This window comes from Miniopterus natalensis, chromosome 18, assembly GCF_054644295.1.
Source record: "Miniopterus natalensis isolate mMinNat1 chromosome 18, mMinNat1.hap1, whole genome shotgun sequence".
Classification (NCBI taxonomy): Eukaryota; Metazoa; Chordata; class Mammalia; order Chiroptera; family Miniopteridae; genus Miniopterus; species Miniopterus natalensis.
Window position 1 is genome coordinate 6,239,504 of NC_142098.1, and position 14,829 is coordinate 6,254,332.

Sequence of the window (14,829 nt, forward strand, 5' to 3'; positions counted from 1 at the left end):
TTTTGAGTGGAAAGATACCCAGGAAGGGACAACCCAGAGGTGTGACCATCCCAGGACCTCTCCATGTGGTATCTCACTTGGGCAAGCCTCAGTTTCCCTGTCCAGACTGTGCCCTCTCACAGAGTCTCCTCCAGTGTTGGTGTGTGATGAGCCTGGAGGGGCTGAAATTGTGCCTAGAAATGTGCAAATGGAGAAACTCGTGCTGGCCAAGTCCTTGGGGGCACTGTTGGCAGCGAGGTGCCTGAAGACACATGTTCAGCTGATAAAACATGATCATGGAATAGCCGTGTTTGGTCTCAATGAGAGAAAAGCCTCAACTCAGCATGTTAAGCAAGGAAAGGGAGTTGATTGCTGCCATGTTCAGGTACAGTTTGATCTAGGAGCTTAAGGTCATTGGGACTTGGCGTCTGTCTACTTCTTCCCACATTGTTGGCTTGATTCCATTAGTCCCTCTTGGGCAGCTCCCTGGCAGCTGCAGTCGGAGCCCCAGGATTGCTTCTCTGGTTCTGATTGGCTCATGCCCACTTTGCCACCATGGCTGGGGCCAGGGGCACACCAGACTCCTCTGCCAGGTCACACACGCAGCCGCAGCTGGGCTGGAATCAGCACCCCCCGAACCAGAGGGGGGTGAAGGGTGGTCACCCCAAAGCGAAACGGGGCCACTCTGCCCAGAAGAAGGAGAAATGCATTCTGGGAGGCCCACCCAACCCATGTGGGCTACTGGCGCCGAATTATCAGCCTGCCCGAAGCCCCCTCCTCCACCCCTGCCTGCAGCCCCGGCCCTTATCTCTGCGCCCCTCCCCTTCCAAATCCTAAAGGCCACCCAGCCCAAGATGCGCTGTGATCCTCCCCACTCCAGGGGAGAGGAAGGGGGCGGCAGTCACACTCTCTCATTAGTCTCTCTGACATCTTTTGTCACCTATCAGGGGATCGAGCAAGTCCTTTGATCACAGCAAGAGGAGAGAGAGTGTTTAAAGCAGCCCGCGCAGATCTGCTGAGCGCGAGGCGGGGTAGGGTCCGCAGCGGCCTTCAGAGAAGAAACACAATTTCCGCCTCCGGCCTGGCTTGTCTGAGGACGGGTGGGGATCCGCCTGCAGCTTGGGTTTTCAAATGGGCCCTGAAGTTGGGGAGGGCGACCCCAAGGGACTTGCTGGAGGGGGGCTTCTAGGGGGAAATCCGCAGCCCAGACTTTGATTCTCGGGAGTCACCTGCTGTTGAAACTGAATGGTCAGCTGGGTTCAGGTGTGGCCTGGTCTCCTCCCCCGTCCCCACCCCACCCGCCCCAGCAGTCGCCCCTTTCTGCCCCTCTGCTGGAGCTTGGGTGGGGTCCTCACCCAGCTTCTCAGAAGGAGATTTCGGGGAGGGCAGGGCACAGTGCCTGCCTCCCCCAAGAGATGCTGTGGAACATTCAATAGTTATTTGTTGAGTGCCTTCTACCTGCCGGGCACCAGGACAGGCTATGCATCTGATTCACGAGGCCTGGGGCAAAATGAAACCGTGGGGAACATGTTCAAACGCTTTACAAATTCCCCAGAGCCTGGGGCCCTTCAGAACGTGGGGTCCCGTACAACCACAGAGGTCAACCACCCACGTGGCCACCCTGCCTGCCACTCTTCCAGGTACCAAGGGTGAGAGAGAGAGACACAGACAGACATTGATTTGCTACTGCGCTTATTTATGCACCATTGGTTGACTCTTGTATGTGCCCTGATGGGATCGAACCCGCAACCTTGGCGTATCAGGGTGACACTTTAACCACCTGAGCAGCCAGGCCAGGGCCCATCCTTCCTATTCTCTTATTAAAATATGTTCGCTGTGATGCATAAAACACACAGAAGAGCCCAGCCGGGTGTGGCTCAGCGGTTGAGAATTGGCCTAGGATCCAGGCGATCAGGGTTCGATTCCCGGTCAGGGCACATGCCCCGGTTGGGGCTGCAGCAGATCATTGACTCTCTCATCACTGATGTTTCTATCTCTCTCTCTCCCTCTCCCTTCCTCTCTCTGAAATCAATAAAGGTATATTAAAACACACACACACACACACACACACACACACACACACAAACACACAGAAGAGCGCATTACCCGTGAATGTGCAACGTAGCAGAATAAATGCCCTTATAGCTCTCACCCAGGACCAGGAACAGGGCACCTCCACCAGGAGGCCCTCCTGCCCCTCCCACGCAGCCCCTCCCCCTGCCAGAAGTAACTCGGCTGTCTGGATTTCAGAGGAACTTTCTGCGTTTTTCTCGCCACCTAAGTAAGCGTCCTTAATCACGGTGGCTGAGGTCTCCTCTCTCAGGGTGTCGTTGAGTTGGAACCACACAGGCTGTGCTTTCTGGGTCTGGCCCCTTCCACTCAGTCCAGCTTGTGAGACTCACCCACGTCACGGTGCATCGCACCCTTCATTCCCACGGCTGAGTAAGACTCCCACGTGTGAATTTACGCCGATGTACTTACCTGTTTTCTTGCTGACGGGTGTACGGGTTGTTTCCAGTTGGGGGCTGTTGTTGGACATGGCCCTGCTCTGAAATTCCAGCTCAGGCTCCTTGGTGAAGGCCTGCCCGTCTATCCGGGGGTACATTCCTGAGAGCGGGAGTGTTGGGCCCTCACAGAGTCGCCCACGTCCAGCTTCAGGACAGGGCGCCAGGTGCTTTTGCTAAGAGGTTGGCCAAATTCGCACTCCCGACAAGCAAGGGATACTTCTCTGTTCTTTTTCCTCCCACCCCGGCTCCCTCTTCCAACCGTCTGCACTGGGCCCAGGGCGTGGGAAGGGGAAAACAAGTCCAGGGGCGCCCCCCTGGGAGTCCTCTCCCGGTCCCCAATCCAGTGAGCAGATGGACTGCAAGTCCCAGCACCATCTGGATCCTCAGAAGGTGGGAGGTGGGGTGAGGGCTGGGGAGGAGGTGGCACCTAAAGCCTCGCTCCAGGAAAGCCACGGGGGGGGGGCTCTGGGGTGCCCAATCCTCTCCCCTTGGAAAAGGGCCTCTGGCCCGTAAGGAGGGAGGTTTCTTCACGCCCTCTCCCCGGGGGCGCTGCTCACACCGTGGGAGGCTCCTGGGGGCTCGCGCGCCCCTCGCCTATTTTTACGCGCCCTATTCTGTTAGGGTTCGCGGGCTTCGCTGGCTTCCTCCTGTCGCGCGGGCTGGAGGGGGCAGTAGTGCACGGGCCTCCTTCACCTCTGGGGCCTCGGGCGGGGAGAAGAGGCTGGGGGAGCAGAAACCCAGGCGGTGACCTCCTGGGCCCCAAGTGGGGGTCGCCCTGGACCCCACCCAACACTGGCAGTGGCGGGGTGGGAGGCGGTTAAGGAGACAGCGAGGCATCAGCAACGCTTTTTTTTTTTTTTTTTTTTAAATTTCTAGCCTTATTTCAAACCCCTCTGAGTGGTTTTTCAAAGTCTCTTTTTCGGGAAATGCTCAGTTCCTGCTGTTTGGTCCGCGGCTCCGCGCAGCCCGCTGAGCTTAGGAACCGCCGGTGCGGCAGCGCCCCCTGCTGGTCCCCTTTACATTTCCCGACTAGCCGCTCGCCGGGCGCCGCGTGGGCCCAGGAGCGCTCGGGAAGGGCGGCGGGCGCGTCTGCATAGCCTGGCGGACGGCGGGCGGGCCCGGGAAGCCGGCGGAAGTGCTCACGCTCGCGGGGGCGAGCAAAGGCGCGCGGAGCGTGGGCGCCGCTTCTCACCTGCGTGGGGAGTGGCTGTAAAACGCTCACATCCAGCTGGGAAGTCCGGAGGCGGCGCAGACTCGAGAAGACGCCGGCAAGGCCTGTGCCGCTTTGCTGCCTGACTTAAGGAGAATCTGGAGCACTACAGGCCGGTTGAAACAAGCAGGGCATTAGGATACAATGAAACAATCACAGTAGCAGGGGAGAATATTGTATGGTACAGGGCAGTGCTCATGATTGATGACATTTAATCATACTTTAATTTTTCATACTCGGGTACATGTTGACGGTGGATACATTTATTTAAACCCATGGGATGTACACCACCAAGGGTGAACCCTAATGTAAACCGTGGACTCTGGGTGATGGTGTGTCAGTGTAGGCCCTTCAAATGTGGGGTTGTTGGTAACGGGGGAGGTTGTGCATGTGGTGGTGGTGGGGCGGGGGGGAGTCAATGGGCAATCTCAGCACCTTTTTCTTAATTTTGCTGTGAACCTAAGACTGCTCTAAAAACGAAAGTCTATTAAATTTACAAAGCAGATTCCATAAGAATATAAGACCCATCTTTGTTGTAGACTGGGAGAGCTGGTGGTGGTTGCTGCACTGGGGGGGGGGGGGGGGGCAGGCTGCCCTGCCCAGGCAGTGGGCATCCCCTGCATTTCCTACAGATGAAAGCTTCAGGAGAACCCTGGAGGGGGGCCTCTGGGGCTGCAGGGAAGGGAGCATGTGAGCCTGGAGTTGCTGCAGCCATCTTGTCACCAGGAGGAGAGAGAAGGCAAAGCCGAAGAAAGCAGAAGTGGCACAGAGGAAGTGAAAGTGAGGAAGAGAGACTGGGCGACAAGGTTTGAGTCTTTGGATCCAACTTGGCTTCAAGCTAGTCTATTCTCGGGCATTTCCGAGAATAAAGTCCCCCCGTGTCAGATTAACCTGGCCTTCGGTCACTTGACACCAAAAGGGTCTGTGTGCCCTAAACTCGGGCTCCCCAGAGGTTCACTCTGACCCTGTTACTGGAGGTGGGGATGGCACAGATGTGGCGTGACAGGCGTCTCTTGGTCAGTACCTGGAACCTTCCTCTCAGTGGACACAGCTGGGGTGGGGGCTGCCTCCTGTCTGCATCCTGTCCTGGGTCCCCGGGGATGGAGGAGATTCCTGCCTCAGGGTTGCATTTCTGCTTTCCATCTACCTAAAGCTCTTCCCCTCCCCTGGCTGCCGTGGCCACCTGCTTAGCCTCCCCTGTGGCTCCCTTAAACACATCCTCCTCTGAGAGGCCCTCCCTGACCATCTGGGTGAGGGGGACCATTCTGTCCCAGCTTCTCTCTGCTCTGTGAGTGGCTCCCTTCTAACATGTCACCTCAATAAGGGCAGGGACTGGGCCTGTCCTGTTCACTGCTATGTCCCAGCTCTTCGCAGGGTCTGGCACATGGGAGGAGTGTCACCCATCGTTGCTTACTGAGAAAATGAGAACACACATAGGTGGGTGGGTGAGGCTGGGGAGAGGCCCTATTCTGCTGCTGACTGGGAGGGTGGGGCTCTGTGCAGGGCCTGGGGGTGGGAGGGCTTTTTCTTGCTCTTAACAGGGGGCACAGTGACACTCACTAGAGGACATGCTGCAGGTTTAGGTTTTGGTGACCCCAGAACTCTCCCTCTGTTTGGGGGTCTTACCTGATATCAGGTAAGATATCTGCTTTGTGTCACAGCCACAGAACAGAGGAGCTGCAGCCTGGGTGGAAAACCAAGGATGTCAGGGGCTGGGGAACAAGCAGAGCTGAACACACGGATTAGGGACTGGGGGACCCAGCCCAGGGAAAGGAGGGACCTCTGATGGTCAGATATAATGCACAGAGGACATTGGGTGTTCCAGCCAATGTCAGAAACTTCCCTGCAGTATTTTCCAGCCCTGAGAAGATCAGCGAGAAGTCTCAGCTTGGTGAAACCAGGTCTTGCTTCTGTAACAGGCCCCCTGGCAGCCTCAGGCTGGGTTTGTCTCAGACAAAGGCCTGCGAGGCATAGTCACAGCCATAGGCTTCAATGTGTTTATTTTTATAGCCACCTTCTAATTACAGCAAGTGATTCTGAGTTTCTGTTTGGGGCAGTAATAAGAAGTTCCCCCAAGTAAAAGGAAATGGCCAGTGGCTGATGGAACAGGTGGTGGTGTCATTGGCTGGGAGGGAGGGAAAGAGGGTCTTGGAAGACGGCTCTTTGTAGTTGTTGCAGGAGGGCCAGGAAAGGTCTGGAGGAGCCCAGGGAGCCAGCTGGGGACACCTAGGTGGTGGTGGGGAGAAGATGGGGTGGAGGAACCCTTCTGCAGACTGCCCTGGCCATGGGGATGCTGCTCATCAAGGCACTTCGAAGTCACTTTAACACAGAGGGTCTCCAGCCTTAACCTGCACAGAAAGGAATCACTTTTGAAGGAGGGGAATGAGCTTGTTAACATGCAGGTTCTGATTCAGTAGGTCTGGGTGAGGCCTGAAATTCAGCATTTCTAACAAGCTCCAGGAGAGGCTGATGCTTCTGGTCCCCAGGCCAGGGGTTGTAATGGTGGGCCATGAGGAAGGCTTCCCGGAGGAGGGGGCTTGAGGAGTTGAAGAACTTGTTCCAGAATCCAAGAAGTGAGAAGGTCCCTGACTTCTGCAGCAAAGAGGAGATGCCAGGAGGAGACAGCCATGGGTCATCCCAGACCTCAGACACCCGTAACGGATGAAGACTGTTTGTGGCCAGAAGCACTGGTGACCAACAGGCCACAGCTCTCAAAGACCTGGGTGGGCAGCACTGAGTGTCATCAGGAAGAGACCAGGGGGAGCCCTGTAGCCATCCGTTGCGGGCAGTCCCTTTTTAGGAAACCAGAATAAGTCCATTCCCTGTGCACAAAGTGGGGAGCCAGCCTGTGTTAGGGGTCCTAATGGGGAGCGCCCTGATATGATTTTTTAGGTCCCTTCTACCCTATTAGTTTAAAAAAACCTCTCTCTACCACACACATGCACCGTATATGTGTGATTTTGAGGTGCACACTACCCCCACACTTGACACTCCTGCACCCAGCAAGTGATTCCATGTGGACCCTGACATCAGGGGCTAGCTCTTTGCTTGCCCAGCTTGCTTCCTGAATCTAACTCCTCCTGCCCCCTGTGGGGCATGTTTTTTTTCTTAGTGAATATTAGGTGCATCTCATAGTCAACAGCATTTTCTATTTAATGAAATAACTTGTAGAATCTGTGTGATTCACCGAGACAAGAAATCCAGTATTTCCCACCCAAAGCGTCCTTCCCCTGGAGCTAATGGAGCCACTTGAAGGCTTTCTTTGTCCCAAGGTGTAAGCCTGTTTTTAACCTTCGGGACAGAGCCAGGTGTGGCCACATGGCATCGCTGTTGAACACCTCCCGGTACAGCTTAGTGAGTGCTTGTCCAGGGCTCTGGCGATCCCTTTGCTGAACCGGCTTCCTGCACAGGCCAATGTGGCGCCCCACATTAAGGTTCCCAAGTCACAGCCTCTGTAGTTCCCCCTGCTAAGCTCAGCCAGATGGTTTAGGTCCTCAGGGACTTACAGCCTCAAACACATATTGGGCCCAAACCCAGCCTGTACCATCCATTTCGGGACTGGTGTTAAACCCAGGTCATCCAGGCTCCTTTCACTTTGGGGCCCTCGATGTCCTTTCCTGACTGCAGACTTCAGTCGGGATCACTCCAACCCATCAGAGAGCTTCCGAGAACATTGTGCCTCAAAATGGGGAGGCCCCCTGAGTGTCTTCTCCCACCTCCCTTCAGGGCCTTGTCTCCATAGCCGAAGGAGGCCATTCAAGAGACAGTTGCCTTATAAATGGAAATCCACCCCTGGGCAATGAGTTATAGCTTTCTAACCAGAGGGAGGTTGGCAACTGCTTTTGTTAAATATACCTTGAATCACAGACTCTTAGGACGTGGTTGCTTCTACCCTTCAGAGGATGACAGACGCCCCACCCACCCGGGGCCCAAGCTGGCCTTGAGGAGCAGGAGGTGAGCTTTTGTTTTGTGAGTTGGGCCTACATGCTAAGAGGGAAGAACCAGAATACTTAGGATAATGGGTGGGAATATTTGCTATTTGCTTAAGTAGCAACTTTGAGGGGGAAGGAGCAGACAGAAAATACCCAAGAACAGCTTCAGAGACGACCTGGATAAGCTGTGCCTGTGGTGTGCAGTGGAAACCTCTGCTCCAGCCACCTACAGAACACCAGGGAGATGGATCTTCCTCTCCAGTGTCCTGGCAGCTGGGTTCGCGGTTTTGAGATGAAGTGAACCTGGCATCTAAGGGACACAGGACACAAGCAGAGGCTTCCAAGGACACCCAGGGATGGGGAGGGGGGCTCAGTTCCACACATCCAGGGAAGTGGAGGACCAGAGGAGGGCTCGTTCAAGGTCACCCAGCAGGTTAGAGCCACAAGGGACCCAACATGGCTATTCCCATCCAAAATGCACCCCGAACAGCTCACAGAGCAACGGTGATCCCAGATCTGCCAGAGTGGCTCATCACAGATACTCCCGGACAGCCAGTTCCTTCAGGGTGACGCTCCAGGAGGTGTGCCTCCGCAGCTGGATGTCCTCCAGTCTCTCCTGCAGTGACACAAAGTCCTTGCCCAGTGCGTAGGCCAGGTGGATCATAGCGTCCAGCAGCGGCGCGTAGTAACGGTGGCCCTCCCGGGCGTGCAGGAGCTCCAGGGCCCTCTGGCCAGCCGCAAAGGCCTCGAGGGGGCGCTCGAGCTCCCGGTGGCACACTAGCTGGGCGCAGAGGGCCGGGACCACCAGCGCGGGGCAGTGGCCCGCCAGCTTCTCCTGCAGGGGCACCGCGTGCACCAGGATGTCCAGCGCCTTGGTGTACTGGCCGGCGCGCAGGCAGCCGAAGGCCTCCCGCAGCTCGGGCCGCGTGAGGAAGTCGATGAACTCGCGGGACCTGCGCACGCAGCGGATGCCGTAGAGCTGGCTCAGGTACTCCTTGAAGGCCAGCTTGCGCTCCGAGATCATCTCCTGCGTGAAGTTGCCCACCAGGTGCTTCTTGGGGAAGGCGATGTCTTCGATCTCCTCGCTGAACGTCTTTAGGAGGGTTTTCTGGAGCTGCTGGAAGTCTGAATAGCGCCGTTCCAGGATGGCCTTGGTGTTGTCGAAACTGCCCGTCTGGATGACGACGATTTGGTACATCTGTGGGGCAGAGAGAGCGACAGGCTTTGAGCACATCCTGACGGGGGTTTGAACCGACAGAGCGAGCCCGGCAAATAAAAATAATGATGATCGTGACTTAAAGCATACCCTGAAAGCGGGTGGTGGTTCTGTGGGATCCTGTTTTAAATTGCCATCGGGATCAAGACGAGAGTCAACCCAAGAATAAGCCCAGCGACAAGGAGGCATCTCTGGGGAGGAGAGCACAGGAGCCCGCAGGCAGGGGGTCTGGTGGTCTAAACGGGGCTTGGGGGCCTGCAGGGGAAGCTGGGTTAGGCCTGTGCTCGCCAGCTGCTCCACCCCTGGGAGATGGTTTTTAGGTGCTGTGCTGGCAGCGATGTTACCCAGCAAGACAATTATTCCTTTTCAGTTCTCTTTCGGGAGGACACTGATGAAGGGTACAGGCTGCCTGGTTTATAACTCCAGCCCCACCACGGTCTGGCTGTGTGGTCTTAGGTAGGTGATTTAACCTCTCTGAGCCTCACCAGGTAAGGATTAAATGAGTTTATGCACTGAAGCCAGTCAGCGGTCAGCACATTGTGCACGCAGTGTCCTCCAAGGAAGGTGCAGTGGCTCTTCCGTGGTCATTAATGTCTCCCCAACACAGGCTGAAATTCCACTGTGGCAAAGAGCAGGCCCAGCACAGAGCTTCCCACTGATGGAGCTCTGCCCCCAGGAACCAGCCAGAATTTAATAAGAGCGCTCAGTGTTCCTTGTGTTTACTTTTATGATCGACTTTTCTTTATGACAGGATACTGGTTTTCCATTTAAGGTATTTTTCGTAGAAATAAATATACTTAGTGTGTTTTTTAGTGAACCAATTTAAAGGAAAAATTAAGTAAATAATAATAAAAATGATACAGGGATGTGGTAAAAATGGCGCAGAGACACGGATGACCAACACTGGATAAGATGGGATTAGTGGCTGGTTCCTCCTTGGGAAGGCGCCGTGACTCACAGCTCCGGTGCTCACGGCACCTAGCACAGCGCCGAGCATGAAATCCTGCTTTTTTAACGTTTTCCCCAGAAGAGCTCTGCAAGTTCAAGTGTGTGAACCCACCCCACAGCTGGGAAAGCTGAGGCCCGCAGACCTTGCCCAGGGTGGGGAAGGAGCGGTGCTTACCACGAACTTGGACACCTTCCTCTCCTCAATGCGGGCCGAGGCAATCTCGAAGAGCAGCTTGACCGGCTTGCGGCAGCCCTTCTCGTTCCTCCAGTATTCCTGCAGCTCCCTCGTGGTCATGCTGGAGTTGGGGCTTGGGCTGCCTTCTGCGTCTGCAAGCACAGCACCCCTGAGGACTTGGACTAGTCAGTGCACTTGGGGCCAGGGCCCGGGAAATGGCTGGGTCTGCCTGGGGTAGGACATCGGATCCCCAGAAGAGCTGTGACTCCCTCCTCCCTCAGCCCACCAAGAACAGGTTCGGCCGGGCATCAGCCCACCCGGCTGAATGCATCCTGCCTGTCCTACCCTAGCGGTTTTGGTTGGATGCAGCGTGGGTCACAGGGTCCCCTTTCGGCCTGCATGTTGGCCACTGCGGAACCCCATTGTGCCGACGAGCAGGGGCTGTGGCTTGCCCATCTCTGCACTCCCCACACCGCTGGCTCCATGGGTGTCGCGGGCCTCCCGAGCACAGGTCAGTGGGTGGCACAGGGGGCTAGGAGGGTATTGGGCTCCGGGCTCAGCCTGGCTGGCCCCTGCCAACCCCCTCCCTTCATTGCCCACACTCCATGCTTTTTCTTGCACACACCACCCCTTCGGCCTCAACACCAACCTCCGCTTTCCTGCCTTGAAAACACACACGTGTTCCTTAAACTTTGCTTGAGCCCCGGGCCACTCTGAGAATCCCGCAGCGATGAGAATCCTTCCCGCCAACGTGCACAAATCATGGTGCATCTTCTCTCATGGGATATGGGTCCCGGGAGCCCTTCTCCAGCATGTTCTTCGGGACCCAGCCTCATGTCGTTTCATGGCATTAGAGTGAGAGCTGCCCACCTTGCCCTACAGCTTTTTCCGTGGCATCTCAAATTATCTCTCATTCCGGACTACACTGGAGGGCCAGCACGGCGTTGGATTTGTTCCAGGGTCTCCACCCCCCCCACCCCCCATAGGCCCGTCTCGAACCAGTGCATAAATGGGCTAGTGACTGAGCAGAGACTTACTCCAGGAGACAGTGCCACCGCAGACGCCTCGGCACTCTCTGCTCTGGACGGTCCCACTGGCTTCCTGGGACTCCTGCCCCACGGGCTTTCTCAGGCCCCAGCAGCTTGTTGTGGGGAATCCCTCAGTGATGAAGGACGGGACTGGTAGGTCATAGCCCGGCCTCCCCATTCCTCAGATGGAATTGCAGTGAGGGATGCTCCATACAGGCTCCGAGAGGGCCCCCACTGGAACTGAACCCAGTTGCCCAATAACCTGTACAGTGACCCCCATGTCGCTTCCTGCCCTTTCTTCCTTTCCTATGTGGCTTTCCCACTACCCTGCTCTTCCTCCTGGGACACCTGGCAGACAAACCACATGCACGAAATCCCTGCCTCAGTATCTACTCTGGGGTGAGCCAAGCTAAGAGAGCTGTGCCACTCGCTGTCGGTGACATTTGTTGAAGTACCCACATGTGTATTTCAAATGTCTTCAAACCTTTGTTCCCCTGACCAAGCCCTGTGCCCACCTGAGTCCCCTTCAGATCCTGGAGGTGGCAGGTTCGGGCCAGTGGCTGATGCTTCCTGCTTGACCTCTGCTGTGCTCTGGGCTATGGGTCCTGTCCATCCTGGGCTCCAAGGGTGCTTTGCACTTGCCATGTTCCAAGGCTGCCAGGGGGACAAGAGAGAACAGTGAGTGCCCACTCATGGTGGGCTCCTGGTGGGTCCTGGGGTGCCTAGGACCTGTCTCATAGTCCCCACTGTGAGCCCTCCTGCCCACCCAGCTGTCTACCCAACTGCTGGATGCTAAACCAGGGGCTGGCCCCGCCGGGCGTGGCTCAGCGGTTGAGCGTCGACCTGGGATCCAGGCGATCGGAGTTCCATCCCCAGTCAGGGCACATGCCCTTGTTGTGGGCTCCATCAATGACTCTCTCATCATTGATGTTTCTATCTCTGTCTCTCCCTCTACTTTCCTTTCTCTGAAATCAATAAAGATATATTTTTAAAAAATAAAAAAATAAACCAAGGTCTGGTCCTTTGCTGGACTGATGGGTCCAAGGCCAAGCAGGTCCTTTCTTCTTGTTAGGACCCTTATATTAAGGAGTTGCTCTGAATTTTAAATGAGGTGACTTCAAGCAAAGGTAACGGCTTTAGTGATGAATTGGAAGGAAAATGCTGGCATGTCCAGAAAAATGTCCTAATACTCCATTTGATCTGACATTTGTAAATGAACCTCAGTGTCCAGAGCAGGGACACTGGTATCTGCCTTCCCACCTCTCTCTTTGTCGTTAAGCGGATATTTTCTTAAAAGAAAAAAAAATTGTTTTTATTGATTTTTTTTAAAGAAAGAGGAAATGAGAAGGAGAGAGAGAGACACTGATGTGAGAGAGAAACATCAATCGGTTGCCTCCTGCACGCTCCCTACTGGGGATCGAGCCAGCAACCTGGGCATGTGCCCTGAAGGGGCATCAAACCAGTGACACTTTGGTACACAGGACGATTCTCAACCAACTGAGCCATACTGGCCAGGGCTACTGACAACATCTTATACCCACTTCATAGTCACCCAGGTTCTTCACATCCACTCTTATTTAATAACTCCCAAATCTATCATGACTCCCAAGAACAGATGAAGTTTAGCCCAAGGTCACACAGCTGGTGAGTGTGCCCAACGAGCAAAGCCAAATGCTAGTGACATGCCAGGCTGTGCCCTCTGCCCGCAATCCCCGCTCCCTCACGCAATCTGAATCCGTGTGTGGTAGGAGTTTTTGAATCTCCATTTTATGATAAAGGAACCAAGACTTTGAGTTGTCCACAGTAAAGAGCTAGTAGGTGGTGGGCAGGACACAGACGCAGGCTGGGCCGCCCTCAGAATCCTCTCCGCCCTCAGGGCAGGCCCGCAGCGGGAGCCCTGGGGCGCAGCTCCTGCAGTAACTGTCTGATCCAGGCGAGTGACTGAGATGACGGGGTGCCCGTCCAGTTCTTCACCTTCTCTGTGCGCCAGCGTCCTTTATACCGACAGAACCCCCTTCCTGAGGCTGGTGTCTGGACAGCGCCTGCTCGGGGCCCCCACACCAGGCACTGTGTAAGAGTCCCTCTCATTATCTGACCTGATAGATGCTTTGAAAAATAAATGACTCTAAATCAAGGTAGAAGTTGGAATAGCATTTTAAACATCTGAGATAAATTAGAAAAGACACAATGAAAACATTAGCAGAAATTCAAAATAAGAAGGGCGCAGGGGACCTTACTCCTTTGTAACAGGATCTGAGGGGTCTGCAGGTGAACCACAGGGGTGGAGCTGGGACTTGAACTCTGATTCAAGTTGCAATCCAGGCCTGGGTGTGAACCCCTGTGTTGCCTCTGGCCTGAGCAGAGGTGGGGGCCATGCTGTCAGAACAGTCCCAGGGGCATCAGAAGCTCCTGGAGGGTGGGGGTGCTGGGGGTTTGTAAAAAACAGATTCCTGGCTGCCAACACCAGAGGGTCCACTCTAGCAGGTCTGGGGGTGGGCCCTGGACTCTGCATTTTGCACAAGTAGCCCAGGACTGTGCTGATGCAGGGGTTCCTTGGCACTGCTTTTTGAGAAACACGGGGGTGATGAATTATTCCCCAGGTTCAAGAGGCACTATAGAAGCGTCTGGCACTTCAAATAGAGGCAGAAGAGGGTTGAGGAGGGGCTCCCTGCTCTGTCCCAAGCGCTAAGGAGAGCCCCACATACTGAGGCTGTCACCAATCCTTCTCTGGCCCACCCTTCCCCCAACACGTACTGAGGGTGGGTCACAGACAGCAGGGCTCAGACCCTAGGCGGGCAGAGAGGCCCACTAAGCTTGGAATCAAACACTGACCTCTGATTGAGGCTTCTGGCCCTTCCGTGTCCAGGGGTCCCAGAAGAGTGTCACATGGTCCCCTTCAGCTCTCTTTCCAGCTCCGGCTGTTGCTCTGCTCAGTTCCCCGTTTGAAAACAGGAAATAGGCTGTGTGACCTGCTCTGCGCCGCCCAGCCCATTGGCTGGTGAAAGATGGTATAGTGAACCCGACAGCCAGCCAGCCTGAGGCTGGGGCAGCCAGGCGGGCGGGGCAGAAGCCTCTGAGGGTTCGAGTGGGGCCTCACTTCCCACAGCCTCGCGGTGGCCTGGCTGTCCCTCTGAGTCCTGGACAATCTCTGGCCTTTGGACCTTAGCTCCCAGAGCTCTTTGGTGTTCATTATCCTATACTATGAGCTGGACATTAACCGGTGGGGAAACTGAGACTAGGAGCACAGAGCTGGGGGGACCAGAGCCAGTGTGGGATGTAGGAAGAGGTGGGATAGACTCTCGGTCCCATGTGGTCCGTTTTTCTGAGCAAAGCTGCATCCCACTCTCTGGACAGAAAGACCCAGGGAAGCCAGACCTCTGGGAAGTGACATGGTTCATGGCCACCAGCACTGTGGCCTGAAGGGCAGGAGTTGGGGACGAGACACAGAACAGAACCCCGGAAGTCCACTCTGCCTTCTCCAGCTCTGACCCCGTCCCTCCCCACTCAAGGCAGTCACCGTCCTGATTCTCAGGGGGTCACTTCCCTGCTTTTCTTAGTCAGTCAACCACCTGCGGACAGACGCCAAAACTGTGGTTTCATTTTACTCATTTTCTGAACTTTCTATAAGTTGAACCATACGTGCTTTTGGTATGCTTTCGTGTCTTCTTTCTTTCACCCAACATGTCTGTGAGTAAAACTCATCAATTTTAGTGTGTAGCTGGAGGTGGTTCCATTTTTATTGGTGTATGGCTCCATTATTAAATACATCATTATTTAGCCCTTGTTTGTTTGTTTGGTCTGCTGATTTGGGCAGTTTCATCATGATCCAAGCCG

General features: G+C 55.2%; 1 protein-coding gene across 1 annotated transcript; it reads right to left on the minus strand.

Annotated features, from left to right (window-relative positions):
* Positions 1–7,573: 7,573 nt before the first annotated feature.
* SNX20 (sorting nexin 20) lies at positions 7,574–11,640 on the minus strand. The gene is made up of 3 exons (XM_087826800.1): positions 11,511–11,640; positions 9,968–10,119; positions 7,574–8,826 (listed from the first exon to the last, which is right to left on the minus strand). Exons 1-3 carry the CDS (start codon positions 11,638–11,640, stop codon positions 8,161–8,163), a joined length of 948 nt encoding a protein of 315 aa, XP_087682926.1. The 3' UTR covers positions 7,574–8,160.
* Positions 11,641–14,829: the final 3,189 nt, after the last annotated feature.